Source organism: Mirounga leonina, unplaced genomic scaffold (assembly GCF_011800145.1).
Source record: "Mirounga leonina isolate KUSES-001 unplaced genomic scaffold, KU_Mleo_1.0 Mir_118, whole genome shotgun sequence".
NCBI lineage: Eukaryota > Metazoa > Chordata > Mammalia > Carnivora > Phocidae > Mirounga > Mirounga leonina.
This window is the reverse complement of record NW_023270277.1, coordinates 856,754-874,311: the sequence shown is the minus strand read 5'-3', so window position 1 is coordinate 874,311 and position 17,558 is coordinate 856,754. Positions and strand designations below refer to the sequence as shown.

General features: G+C 55.3%; 1 protein-coding gene across 4 annotated transcripts in view; it reads left to right on the top strand.

The window, feature by feature from the left end:
* LOC118007339 (myelin transcription factor 1-like protein) overlaps positions 1-17,558 on the top strand; it is a 138,663-nt gene that overhangs the window by 91,620 nt on the left and 29,485 nt on the right. For all 4 annotated transcript variants that reach the window (XM_035000368.1, XM_035000367.1, XM_035000369.1 and 1 more), the window contains exons 14-15: positions 12,699-12,761; positions 17,231-17,314. In XM_035000368.1, the coding sequence (XP_034856259.1) occupies positions 12,699-12,761; positions 17,231-17,314 (147 nt within the window). The remainder of the gene's footprint in view (positions 1-12,698; positions 12,762-17,230; positions 17,315-17,558) is intronic.

Below are 17,558 nucleotides of genomic sequence, written 5' to 3'. Positions count from 1 at the left end.
ATGGGCCCCCAGAGACCTTCCCGCACAACAGCTAATGAGACAGGAAGATTGAAATGCCTGCCAGCCCCTTGACCCCTCAGAGATTTCCCAATTATAAAAGTTTTCCTCTTTTATTTCTTCCTCTTTTCCTTTCCTTCCTTTCCGGGAAAATCTTTCCTATTCCTCTTTATAGCTTAAATAACAAAAATCATTTTCAAAGTGATTCTTTTCCTAAGAAACGTCTTTTCAGTGTAGGCTAATGAAGTTTCCATGAAACTTGCATGAAAACGCACTCTGGAACAACCATATTTTAAAACGATTTTCTTAGAACTCAGATCTGAACTCGCTTTCCGAAACACAGGCAGAGACTGTACCCGCAGACCCGCAGCGTGATTTGCCAGGAGCCCTTTGCGCAGGCGCATCTCTGCGCCCTGGCGCTTGCGTGGGCGGGAGCTGCGTGGACAGTGAGGGGTGTGTGTGCGCGCGGCCCGTAGCGCACCTGCTGGGATCGCCAACCGCGTGCGCCCGCGGGTTGCGCGGACCCCGCAGGGTCCGGAGGGCCGCGCGCAGTCCGAGGCCCGCCCTCCGCGACAGCAGCGACGCCAGGACCACGGCTGTCACCCTCATCGCCTGACTTCCCTCCCCTTCTTCCTTTGAGCCTCCGGCTTCCTGTCCGCGGGCAGATGGCGACACGCTCGAGGACAGGACGCTTGTCCCGACGTGGTGGCCGCGAGTGGGCAGGGCCGGACTCGCTCGGACCAACCTCCAGGGACGGAGGAAACCACGCGCGTCCGTTTGGGGCCCAGATCACCGCGCGCCCGCACGCGGGGGCCTTGTGGGTACGGCCGCCCGGGTCAGTGCAGGGCGGGCCTTCCTACGAGAGCTAGCGCTCTGCTCGAGAGCCCCCTCCCCGTCCAGCGAGTGCGCCTGGGTGGGGTGAGGACGCTCCTTGGCCTGCTCTCCAGGGGAGCCTGCTCTGAACAGTGCCGCCCCACCCGCGCCTTCGGACCCGCCGCCACCTGCTGCCGAGTGCTTGTGCACTGCCCTCTCGCGCTGGCTTTTCCCTTTCTCTCCTCCCCACCGGCCCGCACGGGGACCCCAGGATGCTCCTCGCACAAGCGCTGCCTTCCCCTCTGCACCTGCTGCCGGCTCCCTCAGGCCGCAGTTCAACCCTGGTCTCCAGCTGATGGCCGCCATCGAGCCCCTTTGCTGCTTCCTGCTCTGGGCACCAGACAAGTGTCCCTGAGCCTGTTTGGTCCGTGACACGGCACTGATGGGGCAGAAGCCACACAGGATGCTTGTGAAGAGTACGTGTGTCAGTGGCCACCTTAGGGGCCCACGGTGATTATTGGCCTTTACGGAGTGATTGCTGAGGGCCCGGGCTTGGGGAGGGGCTGTCCTCAGCCACCCTCCCTGTGGAGCCCCAGGGCACGCACTCTGCCCTCTGGGATTTAAATGGGTGCAGGGCGGTCACCCATTCCTCCACGAGACAGGGACAGGTCAGCGGTCGGATCTCTGTGACCTGGGCCATCTTAGCTCTTACCCCTACTGGGGAGCTGAGTGCCGGTGGGCAAGGCTGTCTGATACCGTGGGTTTCGAGGCTAGGGTAGGCAAGGCACGTGCCCCGGGCAAGCGCAGGCCAGCTCACAGGCACTGAGCCTCTCCCACCGCTGTCCTGGCCCCTCTGCCTCCACATCAGACTTCCTGCGAGGGTGGGGCTGTGCACACCTCCCCTTCTGGGCAGAGGCCCCCTCAGCACCCAGCCTGCGCCCTACACCCAGACACGCAGCAGCCCCGCGGCTCAGCCCACTGACACCCCCTCAGGGTCCTCAGTCCGGCCTCCCCTGAGAGCTGCTGGGGGGCAGCACCCCGGGGCCAGCAGAGCCCCCGCTACCTGGGACAGGGCTCCCGTGTAACCCTAGCTGCAGACATCCTGCTGAGAACGAGAAGGACGTTCAGGACAGGCTGCACTCGGTGCCACACACCTGAGCTGTACAGCATCTACACCAGCTCTGTGGACCGCGGGCCTCGCCTGCTAACCAGAAGACCAAACAGCACAACCACCACTCCAGGCAGAAGGGACGAAACCATACACCTGCGCATCCGTCGGTGGCACCGGACCCTGAGCCCGGCACAGGGAGCAACCCAGGGCTGGCTGCGTCACCGCTCGGGCCCCGCCCGCTCCCCCAGAGCCCGCGTTTGGATGAGTGAGTGATACATAACCCGGGAGGGCACCCGGGGCTCCAGGCGCTGAGCTAGAGGTCAGGCTGGGGCACAGCAGCCTGAGAGGAAGGTTCTGGGAGGAGGTCAGAGGGACGGCGCTCAGCCAAGCGTGGTGCTCAGCTCAAGTGCGGGTCGGGAAGGCTGGCCATGCCTGCTTAGAGAGGAGACCCCTCGTGGGGGTGGAAGGCTGGTGTGAGAACGTGGGGACCCTGAGGCAGGGCTTTCCAGGCGCCCCGGGCCTGTCTGTCCTGCTGGGAGCATGTCCGCTCACCTGCGGAGACGTGGGTGCCGCAGAGAGGAAGAGATGGCCGGTCTCCCCGAGGGAGGGTCACCGGCTGCCCGCTTGGGCTGCCTCAGGCTGTGGACAGAGCCCTGGCCCTGGGAGCCCTTCGGGGTGGTTACTCGCAGGTGCCAGCCCAACCTGTCCTAGGGACCCCCACGCTTCCAGGGGTCTCCCACCTTGTTCTTGAGCGCAGGTGTTGGGGCAGGACCCTCCAGGAACGTGGCATGGTGAGAAAGCCCTTCCTGAAAGTGGTCCCGGGCCCTTAGGGACGTTTGGGGCAAGTGTCCCTCCTCCTTTCCCATCGTGAGGGCGGCAACTCTGGTTCCTGCCGTCTTCTCTTCTCCAAGCTAAAATCTCCGAATGCTTTGTTAACTTTTTACTCAAGTGACATGGTTCAGGTCCTCTTGCCCTTGGCCACTGAGGAAGGTACTGGAGATTCACTGCTTCTGTCCCTGCAGGAGTCAGGGCACAGGACCAGCTCTCGGCGGGCAGAGCTTTGCTGCAGCCCACGTCCCATCGTGGGAGGAGGTCTGCCCCACGAGCGCCAGCGTCTCAGGGCGGCCACGTGTCCCTCCCATCATCCGCGTCCATGTGGCTTACCACGGTTTGCTTCTCACCTTGTTTCCGCAGCACATCTTTCTCTCTTCATTCTGTCTCTAACTTTCTCTTTCAACAAAGTACAATGGGAGATGCCCCAAACTTCAGGGCAGGGGCCGGGTGTGGGCAGCATCCTTTGCTCACAGCCTCCAAGGTGTCCCCTGCGCAGACCCATCCTCACTTCTCCCAGGTCCCTGATCTTCAGTTAAGCCTTCCAACAAGGAGTGAGAGCCTCTGGAGGAAACGGTCTCTGGTTTTCTCTCTAAGAGGTCAAGGGGTTGGGCCAAGGGCAGGCTCCATCATTGTGGGGTCTCCACCACAGGACACGTGTGGCCAGGCCGCTGGCTCTCAGCCCCGCCTCCGGGCCCCCAGCACCTCCAGAGCTACAGGGTCTTCTCTGCACGTCTGCGCGGCTCCTCGGCCCCTTCCTGCTGTCCTCTGCTCCCGCCTGCCTTGCTCTCTCCTTCTGGACTTGGCATCCCCGTCTTGAGCACTTGCTGGTTCTCGTCTTGTCCTCAGTGGAATGTATGTGCCCTTCAGATTCTGGAACCAGCACCCGGGGTCAACTCTTACAGCTGCAGGGTGTGGGCTCTGAGCCCCTTGGCTCTCTGGTCGGCCCCTCGTGATCGGAGGGAAACCACACGGTCAGTGGACAGTGTGACTCTTAGAAACCACTCTGGCTGTGTCCTTGGTACAGAAGTCTAGAGAAATTTCATCTCCCTTTCCTGTTCTCCTCTTCACTCTGCCCATTTTATGAGACACAAAGGGTCCTTGCAGATCAGTCACTACAGATCTCGAGCAGATGAACAAGCGAGCTCTGTCTTCAAGCACAGAGGAGCCCGGCGTCAGGGGCACGCCCCACAGCAGCTTCGTAGGGCAGGAGCTACTGATAACGGGGACAGTACAACGAGTCTAGCTGAGTGCGGCAGCACCAGGTCACAAGACAGGGCTGTGCTCATCAGGGCTCGGCGGCTCTTTGTATAAACTGAAACAATAGACTCCACCTGTTTGGATCTGTCTCTTTGCCTGTAAAAAAAAAAAGATATTTGATCAATCTATTTCTAAAAATTTTGCCAAACTAAGAGTCTCTGAAATCACTTCTATATGTGACCAAAAAAAAAAAAAAAAAAAAAAAAAACCAAGGAGAAAAGGCAAAGCCCACAGGAAGAAGGCTAGAATGCCATTCTTTGAAGAGAGAGATGACAGAGCAGAAAATAAACTAAAATATAGCTTACAACCAGGCAGTTACAAATGAGAGGATGGGGCAGGAGATGGGGTTTGGGGGACTGGAAGGGAGGGACACAGAGCCCCAAATGTGAGAGATAACAGAGAACTCCAGGATCACACAGGACGTGACAGAGCGAACGATTGTCTCGTCTCTCCTGATTAGAACGGAAAACGCTTTCTCTGAGACAAAAGAGAGATTCAAAAAATAAAAGACCCACAAATATGACAAACCGAGGCAAAACAGGATGAACAGAAATAGGAAGAACCTTAGCAGTAGGAACAGGGTCTCTGCTGAAAGGGAAACTGTGTGGCCCCAGAGCCGCTCCCTCCCTCCGTCGCCAAGACCTGCCTCTCCTAATGCTCACTCACGTCTGTGAGCCCTAGGAAACTGAGCTGCTTGTAAATCATGTAAACCTCCTTCGTTTAACTTCAAAGCAGTTTCAAACCGTCTGTGAACAGAAAAATGCACCTGATGTCCCCCAGTCACTGTGGCTTTTACAGCCCGAGCCAGCAGCCACGTGGACACCACGGCACGCTCCCACACAAATCCGTGTCTGGCCCAGCAGGCCACTCTGGGCCTGGGTGTCCTCAGACGGGAAGGAGCCACGTCCGTGCTGGCCTGCATGCCCTTCGGAGCGGGGTGTGGACTGGGGCATGCACCTGCAGGTAGCGGTAGCTTAGCCAAGAGAGGGTCCTCGTGGTCACGCTAGGTCATCCGTCTGTCTCAAGTGCAGTCCACCTGGTTCATGATGCTGAGAAAATTGGCGTGGCTGAGCCGGCAGCCTCCGCAGGGCACCCCCTCCCCGTCCCCGGGCCACCCCGATCAGGGACCCTCAGCAGTGGGCATGACCAGTGGGATACGGTCCCCCGGGCCCCCCGTCCTTAGAGAAAGCATCCTGAGCACAGTCGGGGTGCACATTCTTGCACATCTCGTCCCCCCGGCCCGTGGCCAGAAAGCATCCCCTGCCACAGCACGCACACACACGTGTCCTTCCAAACCCGCTCTCCCTACACACCAATGACTCTGGCTGCCTGGGGGCTCAGTGCGACCGGCAAAGGTGAGTGCCTCCTCGTGGGCCCCGCGCAAGGTCTCTGCATGCCCCGGGGTGACGCCCGCCCACCTCCCCAGGGCGCGGCGCGCGCAGACGCCACGCAGGCAGGACGTTAGAATGCTGGTTTCTGTTGCCTTCGCTCAGCCACACCAGTCACCTTCTGTGTGTTTTTTTTTGCATGGGTCCTCCGAGTCCAATTCCAATTCTGACTCCGGCCGCCCCAGTCTCTTGTTTAGCCGCTCCACTGCTGCTGGACGTGCATGTGCTCCGGCAGCAGGTTCCCATGGACACGCCCTGTTAAGTGACTGGGACGTCAGGATGTGCTAGGTACGTTCGGCCGCACTGGACAGGAGCCTACTCCTGGATGCACCTGGGACCTCTCAGCGGGCAGCGGTGCGGTGTGGCGGCGAGGGCCCCCGTTAGGCTCCCTTCCGCGGACAAGGAGGCAGCATGACCGATGACTTAAGCTTAAGATGTGTAGGCTGCATGTTTGGAAACGATGAAACGTTGCATGCCGCATGAACAGCAGAGCGGCCGCGGCACCCCCGCACCTTGGCTCCATGTCCCCGGATGACGGGCGGGGGGCGTCCAGGCTCCGCCTCAGCTCTGCATGGGGCCCTATGGCCGGCGCCCGCACACTCCCAGGGAATCCCGGGGCCCAGTCGGGGAAGCACAGAGGGGACACAGCACATGTTAGGATGGAGGTGACCCGAGGCTGACGGCAGGTGCGTGAGCCCCTAAGTCAGAACGCAGACCTGCCAGAAAGATCCCGTTTGTCCGTGGGCTGTGCATGAGGGAGCCATCCCCGTGGACTTCGCAGCGTGCCGCGTGAGCTCTGGGCCTCACGGCACTGATTGACCCCCTGAGCGACCCCGACATCCACCTGCTACTCCCACAGCCTGCAGCGCCTCGGCGCTCCGCCCTCCAGGGCCCCGGAACCAGAACTCTGAGTGATAGCCACAGGATCACTCCCGGCCTTCTTAGTGCAATGAAGCCTGACCCATCCAGAAATGCTATCTGAGTCAGCAAAATGAGGGTTTTTTTTTTAACCACGTTAAGAGTACCTTTAAAACTTTTTTTCATTTATGGGTTTGTTTTGAGTGTAATTTAAAAAGAAAGGTGCTGGGAATCAAAAGAGAAGATGTCTTTTGCTTCCACGTTCCATACATCACACAGCAAGTCTTCTACCTAAATTCTCCTGATAGCACTGTGTCCACTGTCCACTTTGAAATGTGTAGGGTTTCATAAGGAGTGTCCTACACATCCCACGTGAAAGCCCTCGCCCGACACCCGAGGAGAGAGGATAAGACAAACTCTAGGTGTCAGGGGACAAAGCAAGAAGCAAATCCAAAAATGCTCCCCTGCAGAACTGCTTCCCCGAGGGGTGGGCGCTCAGGGGCCGCAGTGGGCGGCACCCCAGCCAGCCCCCTGGGGGTGAGCGGTGGCGGTGCAGCTGGAAGACCCCAGGGGCCCCCGAAGGGGCCAGGGCTCCACTCCCCAGCTCAGAGTGTCCGCCCCACGGCTGTGTCACCAGTTATTTCTGGAGGGAGGCTGGGCTGGGGGACGCTTGGAAAATACTACATGCCCGCATGGGGACCTCTGTGTCCAGCTGCAGAAAGCTCAAAATATGCATACTTAATATTGAATTTCCAAAAAAAAGAGAAAATTATTGAATGCCTTACAAGTTAAGAAGCAATCTGCAAGATTTTATCTTTCCTTGAGTTTCAGGTAATATATCTAAGAAATTGTGCAGAAGTAATGTATAGTGCTTTTAAGTGACCTGGTTTCGTTCCATTTAGGGAGAAAATTGCAGAGGTATGACATAAGAATCAGTATATGTCATTTTTCCATTAGAAATATCTTTATTTTGCACTCCTCTGAATTTCTTTATTATTTCCCATTTATATGACAAAAAAATCAAAATAAAGAAATATATTTTCAGAACCATATCTCTTAAGACAAAAAAAAAGTGTTTTTTTTAATTGAACTTTTTATATAAATGAAACAAAGACATATATGTGGCCTGAATCATTCCAATTTACAAATACATTTTACTACTAGAGACAATGCCTAATTTTACATTTTCATGTTTCTTTTAAAATTGAGGGCCATAAAAAATTATTTTTTTATATATATTCTGTGTTTTACTTACTAAGTTCCCTTGTTAGAGTTGCCATGGAAGAAATGAGCAAGAAAGGTTGTAAAGGGCCTTCCCATGAAATTCTCCCAAGAACTCGAGTATGTCACTCTGACATTTGGTATGATGATTCCAGATCTTCTGTGAGTCCTCTTCTGTATATTTTTAGCTATTCTACTCAAATCAGGGCATGTCTGCAAGTCAGTCTTCTAGGGCAGTTTGACGAGGTAGGTCGACTACACAGAGAGTGAGGATGCAGTTCAAACACGCCCACAGTGCTTTCAGCCTCTATCAGATTTTTAAAAATAAGTAATTGACTCTTATCAAGATAAGAGATCATAAGATGCCTCCAAATATTTTTTTCCTGTAAGTTGATTTTGGGGGAGACAAGCTCGGTCTCCCCCAGCAGGCCTGCCAGCTCAGACTGAGTCAGACGTGAATGCCATGAGTCCTGGGCTGGTGCACTCAGGGTGGATTGCCTCTTGGTCTTCAGGACAAGGTCATTCCCCAGGAAGTAGATGGTGAGAGGCTGGCCCAAAGGAGCCTGGGGCTTCGCCACCTGGTATCCAACAAGGATGCCTTGGCAGTGCATTCGAGTCCCCCAGAACAAATGCTTGTGTGCGTAGAATCTGCCTTGGACTTTTTCTGAGGTGCTCATGACGTATCACTAACAGGACTGATGCAACACGGTTGACCGGTCCCAGCTCATGATGTGTAGTGACTGGCACTTTAGTGTGGACATCCGTTCAACTGGGAGAAAGTGTCCTGTTTTAGATGTCTTCCTTAATATAACTATTTATCAAATCCTCATATTTATTTTCAAAAGAGGGGGGCATGACAGCACATGGAGGAAGCACTTTAAAGATATTCTTATCAATAATTAATTGATGATACAACTTGTCAGTGGATTTAGTGATTTCCATTTTGCCCACCCTGTCTCAGGACAGGGGTTTTGTAAATGGGAGAAAACAACACGGTAGTAGGTCGTATGTCTTGCTGAGGGACAAAGCAGGGACAGGCAAGAAGCCTGTGGTCTATTGTCACATTTTTGAGATGTGCGCCAATGCAAAATCACATGGTTTTCATGATTATGTATTTCAATGTATAGACATTAAGTTATGTTTTGATATTAGGGGATATATCTCATGACCTCATGATATACCTCATGTGGGTGTGATCAGTGACAGTTCCTATATAGGTCCAAGCAGAATGTGTCCTTGGGTGGGGAGTAGTTGAGAGAAGCCATGAGCACACAGGGCGTTCTGGGAGGTTTGGGCTCACAGGTCTCTTTGATGTCTTAGATCCACAAAAGCAACACAAACCCAGTTCACTCCTACTTGAGAAGGACTAGTTCCATGAAATCAGAAATCCAGAAGTTTTGTGAATGGTCCTGATATTTTTTTTTTTTTCAGATTTTGCTTGGATTCTGCAAAACTTAAACACTGTTTAAAACATTTTATCATGATTTTTCCCATTGCCATTCTTAAATGTCTTTTTAAGACCAATATTTCCAGCCAGATGATAACATGCACTACCCCAAATTATTTTCTCTTGGTGTATTACTTAAACCCAAGACAAATGCAAGATCATGGATAAGGCATAAATGTTTTTTGTCTTGAAGACATCCATGAGGCAGCAAGTCTAGCTCTAAGATCATTTTTTCATCATGTGTGTTCTCAGAGTATTTCCACCAAGAGTACCTTTGGAGGGGAAGAGAAGTGATATTTGAGGCAAGTGTTTTATGTCACAGAACTTTGCATCTCTAACCACGGGAACTTAAAATAGCCTTGGTGCTCTTGTCCCTGATAACTGCCAGGAAGCGCGGAGGGCGGTGAGGGTCTGGTGTGCTTCCCTGCGGCTGCCGAGGACTTCGGCGCGGAGAACCTGTGCCTGCCTTATGGGGAGTTTCCATGGAAACCCAGTCAATCTCTTCTGCCATTTCAAAACCCAAGCTGTGCAGCACATGGTACTGTCTGATTTTATCCACGGGGGATTTTGATTACCCACATGGGCCTCCCTTCACGGAAAAGATGTGCTTGCTCTTAGATGGGTAGATGCAAATCGAATTTTTGTAAATCGATTTTACACCACCCCTTTATCAAGGGTCCTGGAGCTGGCTCCATCTGAGAAGCAAATACCCCTTTTGTTAGGTGAATAATCACTCCTTCATTCACCGACTTCAGAAAATTTTATTTTTGAGGGTTGAGATTTCTTAAAGCTAGGAAATCTGTATGTAAATCTAAGAATTTAAAAAAGCCTTAAAGTCTTGAACAGCAACAGAAAAATGACTACGTAGAGCTGATAGAAGAAAAGAAACCGTTCTGGGCTGCCTTATGTGGTCCAGAAGCACCACCTAAAGATGAAAGAGCCGAATTACCAGCCCTGACAAAACCGGGAGCGGCTGGGCTGTGTCAGGGGAAGGCAACAAAGAAAGGCCGTGGGCTCCTCTGAGCAGGCATCCCAAGCCCCGGCCCTGGGCTACAGCGCTGGGCTTGAGCAGTCGAAGGGGGTGAAGGCAGGAGAGCCTCCCCGGGAAAGAACTCATGGCAGGCCCGGGAGCAGCTGTGCAGGGGTGTGGCCGGCGAGGAGCAGACTCAGGTCACGCAGCCCGCAGGCTGCAGGCCTGGGACTCCACCCCATCTGCCTGACTTGAAGTCTTGACAAGAAGAGCAAACCTTTTAAGAAAGCAAGAACTCTTTCTGGAAATGTTTTTTCTTTCCCAACACAGTGGAAGCTCTGAAAATGGGCCAGATCAATATTTTGTTTGTTGTTTGCATGGTGATAGAGGACATTTTAAACGCCTCTTTTTTTTTTTTTTATTGCCTTTGTAAATGGCTTAAACACACAAAATCTACTCTGAAAATCTTTCTCTCTCTTTTTTTTATAATTAGTCAAATCTGATTTTCATTTGCATTAGTTTGGTTATAATGCCTCACTTTAAATCTGAACAGAATATGTCAACCTCCTACAGCCCTCACCAAAAAAAGGCATATTGAAAAATTTCTACTCGTGTTAAAATGAATAAATTTTAAATAAATTTGCACTGAGTGCTTAAATTAGGAAGAGTTTGGGGATTTTTTTTTTTTTTCTAAAGCAAAAAGCAAGGCCAAGTGTATATTATTGGCTAGTGGGAAACATTTCTGTTTCTTGATACATTTTCCAAACAAAGTTGCATGAAGATGAGCTTCTCTTAGACGGAACGATTCTCATTGCTCTCAGATCGTCCTCCCTCTGCGAGCGCTCTGGGCAGGGGCTCTACCCGCATGAGGTGCCCTGTGGGAGGTCAGCCAGCGAGGTCGAGTCACCCCCCTTATTATTTAGAAAGTAATTACTTAGCAATCAGCAGAGGAGTCTTGTGATCAAACTTTAATTGTACATAACCAGCTGTTGCTTTAAAATCAGGTCAACAATCCGATTTTGGGTTGTTGCTGTTCTTGATACATAGATTCCACTTTAAACGCCCCATTGTTCTGCCTCAAATGCCTGTTTTAAAAATCCCTGTTCCAAGTGCGCACACCAGTGATGTTCGCCTCCCCGCTTGCCTCTGTGCCCTCGCAGTGGGCTGTAAACTGAACTAACCTTCAATATGATGCAGCAGAGGGCGCCTGGGTGGCTCAGTTGGTTAAGCGACTGCCTTCGGCTCAGGTCGTGATCCTGGAGTCCCGGGATCGAGTCCCGCATCGGGCTCCCTGCTCGGCGGGGAGTCTGCTTCTCCCTCTGACCCTCCCCCCCTCAGGCTCTCTCTCTCTCTCTCATTCTCTCTCTCTCAAATAAATAAATAAAATCTTAAAAAAAAAAAAAAAATAGGATGCAGCAGACACCAAGCTCCGTTCCTCGAGAGCTAGGGCTCTGGTCCCTTTCTGAGGACTGAAGGAGGTGTAGACAGTGTCCGAATACCGAACACTGTTTGCGCACGCGAGTGTCGGCACGGGACGCCCCCAGTCCCATCCCTGTGCAATGCCGAGGGACCCGCAGGGCGCAGGGAGCGAGTGTTCCCCGGCCCCGGCTCAGCATCCAGTTTCCACCGGGACTCTCCGAGTGCAAAGCAAACTGAAACTCCTCAGAAGCAGTAGACATTTATTAACTATGCGAAACGTATGATTTTTGTCCTTGCCAGGACCTCGGGGCTCCCTGCGTGGGGGCGGGGACACAGGACACGATCCACGTGTCACTGCTGCTTACTAAGTCCCGTCATCCTTGGTGGGGTTTGTGTTGTTTTGTTTTTTGCTTTTTGCTGTTGTTGTTTTTTAAATATACAAAGTTTATGGAAAAAAGAACTTTTTCTTAATTTTTGTCCTTAATTTTTACATTCCTGGTGGGTACAAGAAAACTAAAATAGCATGAACTGAAATGTCTCTGTAGTGCCACCTGATTGTTCTTGAGACGGCTCATTTAGGAAGCTGTATGAAGGGCATTAATTATAAAACTTTTTAAAGCACATTCTGTCCCATTCGGGCAATGGCAGTGTGGTAGTTAAGAACCCAGGGGACGTGGCCTCGCTCGGCTCAAACAGGTGTAGTGCGGGTATCGAGAGGTACTCGCCATACCTGGTTGATCGAGACACCTGGCCTCCACTCGGGTCAGCCAAAAAGGCTTCAAGGCAACTCAAACCTACCTGATTGCCCAGCGAACCCCAGCGCCCCGCTCCAGGCTGCTGCCATCACGGGGCTCGGGGCAGCCAGTCAGCCCGCCTTGCCAAGAGTCCGTTTCCCGGGAGCCCGTTATAACGCTGCTGTTCCCAGTGTAGACCAAGAGCAGTCTCTCAGGCCTCTGTGCACACCCCTCCACGTACAAATCTTGCTTCGCACGTGGCTGCTGAAGCTGAGTCCCACTGAAACCAAAGTAACAAGAAGGGAGGGTGACCTGAACTATTTGGAGGCAACAGACTGGCGTAAACAGCATCGGGACCAGGATGCTCCAGGGCTTGTTGCCACCGAGGCAGGTACTGACCAATCCGTGGTCCTTCTGGAAAGTGCCGTTGTGCTTGGAAGGAAGAAGGTAGCCAAGGTTGGTATCTGGTGGTGTGGTCAGTGGACACAGGTCCCTGTTCCCAGCCAGGAAGCTTCCGGCTCCATCTGTCTCTTTCAAGTAGGGAGGTGAAGCATTCAGGAGTTTGCTTTCTGGATAGAGAAGGGGGTTAATTGTTCAGGGGACTTTCTTTCTCTCAAGTCAATTGCCCGTTCTGCATTTTTAATTGTAGGTGCCCCACCCCTGGCTGTGATGGCTCTGGGCACATCACCGGGAACTACGCTTCTCACCGGAGGTAAGCAAGATGCCTGTTCTCTTCCTCCCTCACCCCTTACCCCCCGGGCATCGGCCGGCTCCGCGCACGCTCAGTTTGGCCCACAGCTACATACGGTCTACAGACTTGGACCGCAGAGCAGCGCCGTCCTCGGGGTCCTTCCTTGGACAGCAAGCGCACCCCCTGGCACGCACCGGGCTCACCTGCAAGAACGTTTCTCAGTTCAGCCAGCAGCAGCCTTTCCAAATCGGAAGAGTGCCGGGAAAACACCCATCGCAGGCATATTATAAGGTCCCTGGGACAGTCACTGAGAGGCAAGCGTTCCAGCACCACTGGGAGTTGGCCTCTTAAACAGGAAGATGTGAGCTGCCGGCTGTCCAGCCATTCTAAGCGAGGAGCAGAGCTGAAGACACGGAGACGCGCTCTACGGAACTCATCGCAGGCCCTGGGGCTCCCGAGGAGGAGGGAGTGTCTGAAACGCCGCATAGAGATCCTGTCATGTATGCCAGGCCATACATCAGAAGTGAGTTGAAAGAAGCTTTGGATACGTTGTCTTCACAAAAGTGGATCCAGACCTGTGGCCAGGTGCCCCAGTTTCATGTCCTGTTCCGTTAGTGGCAACGAGCCAGGGCCAAGGTAAAGACAAGGACGTTCATGAACGAGGACCCATCCAACAATGGAAAACAGTGCTGCACCCAGAAAATATGGACACTAAGTTATACGATGCTGTTGCCTTGTCAGTCTGAATTTCAGATGATAAAGTGGACGTTCCTAAAGTCGATGAGCATTTGCGCTTCAAATGTATCTCCCACAAGAAGAATAAAGAAGAGGAAGGGAAGAGAGAGAGAAGGGGGGGGGGGAGAGAGAGGGAGGGAGGCGGGGAGAGGAGAGGCCCCTCAGAGAGAGTGTTGGTCGTGGGCTGCCCACCAGAGGGAGGGTGTTTGCCAGCCGACCCCACTGAGTGGATCAGTGGATGGTGTGGAGCATGTGGCCGCCCGTGTGGCCCGGTCGCCGTGGTCAGAGCAGGGGGCGCTCACTGGCTGCTAGCACGGTTTGGACGAGGGACACAGCTCCCACGGCGGGTTGCTTCCTCACAGGGATCCTCCTGAGAGCCTCGCACTTCTGTGCTCACGGTGCAAGCAGGTTTCGGCAGCTCCGGGCTGGGGCACGCACAGACTCGGAGTGCCCACGGGGAGAACTGAATCGTGGGGTCACGGGAGGATTCTTCACGCTCCTCCTCTCCTCCAGGGCTGTCCACCTGGGTGCTGCCGACACTCGGGGTCGGACGGTGCTTTGCTGTGGGGCGTCGAGCAGCCTCCGGGCTCGACCCAGCAGACCCAGCAGCACCATCTCCGCCACTCGTGGCAACCCAAGAAGTCTCCAGACGTCACCAAGTGCTCGCCGGGACCACCCCCAGGGACGGGAGCAGCCTTGTGGCGCTGAGCCCGCTGACCGGGCCGGGCAGAGCCCGCCGCTGTGTGCGATGCAGAGATTGAGTGTTACCACCTGCAGTTACCTGCCAGAGCAACATCGCTGCCTTAGAGTAAATTCAATTCAACTAAAAACTCCAATTAAGTATAAAAACTCAAGCCCATTCTATGCTACCCTTTATTTTAATTTGCCTTGAAAAGAAATGTCTGAGTGCTCACGTGGCCAGAACTTCCAGCGTCAAAACGTGAACAGTTGCTGGTCCCTTAGTGTCTGACCACGGCACAGGGGCCACGGCCCTTGTCCACAACGACAACGAGGATCCTCTCTTGAGCCGGCCCTTCCCCCGCTGCCCAGCGTGGTCCCGCCACGCGGGCTCCCGAGGGCCCATCACCCCTCTGACGCGTCATCACTCACACAGGGCGAGAGACCCCAAGGCCAGGAGGTGTCCCCCGGCGTGGAGCCGCGTCTGTGCTTTCCAAGAGCCCGCGTGGGCCTCGGACACCCGGGACCGCCTTGCAGGCTCAGGGAGCCACCGCACATGGAGGGTTCCGGGATGTCCCCTCATGACAAGGACGGTGTTTGCTGAGCACCTGCTACCGGCCATGGGCGTTACTGAGCACTTTGCCTCTCTAGTCTCGCGGTGCTATGAGACTGTTATCTTTGCCCTGATCTCATGGAGGAAACCACACAGCAACCACATCGCCTCCAGTCGAGGCCCGACTCCCCGGGGCACGTCCACGTGCCGGGCGCCCCAAGCCGTGGCTGCCTGATGCAGACAGGTCGCCGGGGCCTGAGTCGGCAGCGAAAGGAAGGGACCAGGGGCTCTCCGGGTGGGGCCGGGGTCCCAGGCACAACAGGGACACTCCTCGGGCCTGCTCAGCGCGGCCGTCGATCCCCACACGGGCGCACATCTCTTCAGCCAGAGAGTCAGGGACGCAGCGCCTCTCTGTCCACCACAGCGAGCCCCCCACACGGCACTCCCTAGGCGCCCGCCTAGGCGCCGCCCGCACACCCCACCCCGGCCTTGCCCCCACCCACAGAGGGCAGGGGTTCTGAAAGTGTCTGCGGTGTTTCCAAAATCCATGAGATCTCCGATTCAGACTCAGACACGCCGCGCGCCCCCCGTGTCAGCGACATGGAACCGTGGGACATCTATGCAGGAGACGTCATCATGTAGAGTACAAGTGTCACCCGGGATTCCCGGATCCGAAAGCGTGGCTCGGAGGTGACGGGCTCATGCAGGAGGAGATCGGAGCCGGGAATGAAAGCGGTGGCGGCCGGGACAGCAGGGGTGGTCAGCAGGTCTCCCCGCCCAGCCGGCAGGGGCCGAGGGCGCACAGAGTCCCCGCTGCGTGAATGGCCTGGACGAAGGTGAACGAGCACACAGCTCAGCGCTCGTGGCTTTAGTCGCACGTGCTACGTAAGTGGACGGCATCAAGCACGGCACACGTGACGCAAGGGACAGGGCTCCCCGGGCTCCCGGGCCGGGCGGTCAGCAGGGCCCCTGCACCCAGGAAGACGTCTGGGACGACGTGCCTGCGAGCAGGCGGACGGAGCGGGGGCGGGGGCAGCGGGGACAGAACTGGTGGCAGGGCCGGGCCCCGGGAGCCTCGTGCACACGTGGAGGAATTTGGCGGCGAGCCACTGGAAGGTCTTAAACAGAGTGCCTGAGTGCAGCGCCCGTGAGCGCCGGCCTGGTCTAACGCAGCGTCTCGGAGGGAGAAGGTGGCCGATTTCGAAGATACTTAGGACACGCTGGGCCCATGGCTGCAGCAAGGAAGGAAGGGAGGGGCACAAGGAGCGTGAGCACGGTCAGGGCCCCAGGGCAGGCAGGACACGGACCCGCAGATGCGGAGGCTGCACCAGCCTCCGGAGGAGCGTCCCAGGGGCTGCAGGTGGCCCCCTGCCCCGGGGCCAGGAGCGCCCGCCGGCTTCAGGTCACGGTGACCTGGGCAAGAGCACTTTTCCAGGCAGAGATGAGAAGCCAGACCACGGTGAGGGCAGCTGCTGAGCAGTCAGAGGTGGGGCAAGAGGACCCCCACTTCCCTAGGTTTTACCTCAAAACGGAGTCGGGGGGGGGGGATGAAGGTAGCTGGAGAGAGAGAATGCAGGCATACCTGGTCTTTCCCGTGCCCCTGCTGAAGGAGACAGGCGTGAGGGGGTAGGAACACATGCCGTTGGAGACAGGAGGGGCCGGCCTGGGCGCCCGAAGCCCCAGCCCAGAGCCCAGGCCCCCCGCACGCCCCCTCTGACTGCGGGTGCTGCTTCTCACCGCAGAGGAGCCCGGCAGCCTCACAAAGAAGGAAAAAGGCGGAGGACACAGGGTGCCATGCTGGGGAACAGACCTCCCGTGGATGGAGCCACACCTCCACCTGAGAACCCACGTGCCCGGAAGGGAGCTGGGACTGACCCAGGAAGGACGCACCGCAAGCCCAGGCCCAGCGGGGACAGTGGCCCGAGCCCCGCCTGCACCACTGCTGTGTGTCTTCCCTGGAGTCCGACGCCACGTGTCCTGGGCGTCTCAGTAAAAGGCCTAGTTTCTGGTTCTTCAGTTCTTTGCAAGGAATCCCATCTATTCTATATATTCTTGTGTATAATCTCATGTAATAGCCTATTGTCAGGCTATGTATACGCCCATCCATACGTGAGTACTTTTTCTGTTCCAGCTGGAAATTTTCCTATAGGTAAATGTGAGCTTCTATTTCCAAAATTTTGACAATCCCTCTGTACCTTCTGCAGACACACTGAAGTCTATACCATGTTCCCCCCAGAGGGCAGGGCTGGGGAAAACGGGTCACCAAGAGAGACCCAGGGAGTGCGTGTTCTCTTGCTCCAAGTGGCCCCTTCTCTGCGCCTGGCCGCCCATCCTCTCTCAGCCAGGCACCCCAGCCTGTCTCCACGCAGAGGGGCTGCCCCCAGAACGGCCCTCCTCCCAGAGTTTGTGCTCATGGGGAGAAGCTCCGGCTTCTGCAGAAAGCGGGGTCCGAGCAGCCGGTGCGGGAAGGAAGCCAGCCGGCCCCGCAGAGCGGATGTCTCCTGAAGCCCTGTCCCTTCTCTAGTCTTTCAGGTTGCCCGAGAGCAAAGAAGAGCGGCATCAGGATAGCACAGAGCAAGGAAGACAAAGAAGACCAGGAGCCCATCAGGTACACGTGCAGGCTGGGCAGGGAGGGGGCGGGCTTCCGGCGGGATCAGCGGGGAGGAGGGGACGTCAGTCACCCCAAGGCCAGATCCGGAATCCGCACCCAGAGCCCCCTTGCCGGCCGCTGAATGCACCATCGAAATAGCAGGTGGTGTAGCCAGGGACTCTCCACACATCTGACGCTCTGAGTAACGGGACCCCGAGACGCTTCCCTCTAGCCCTGGGGGTTGGACCCCGGACGCTTCCCT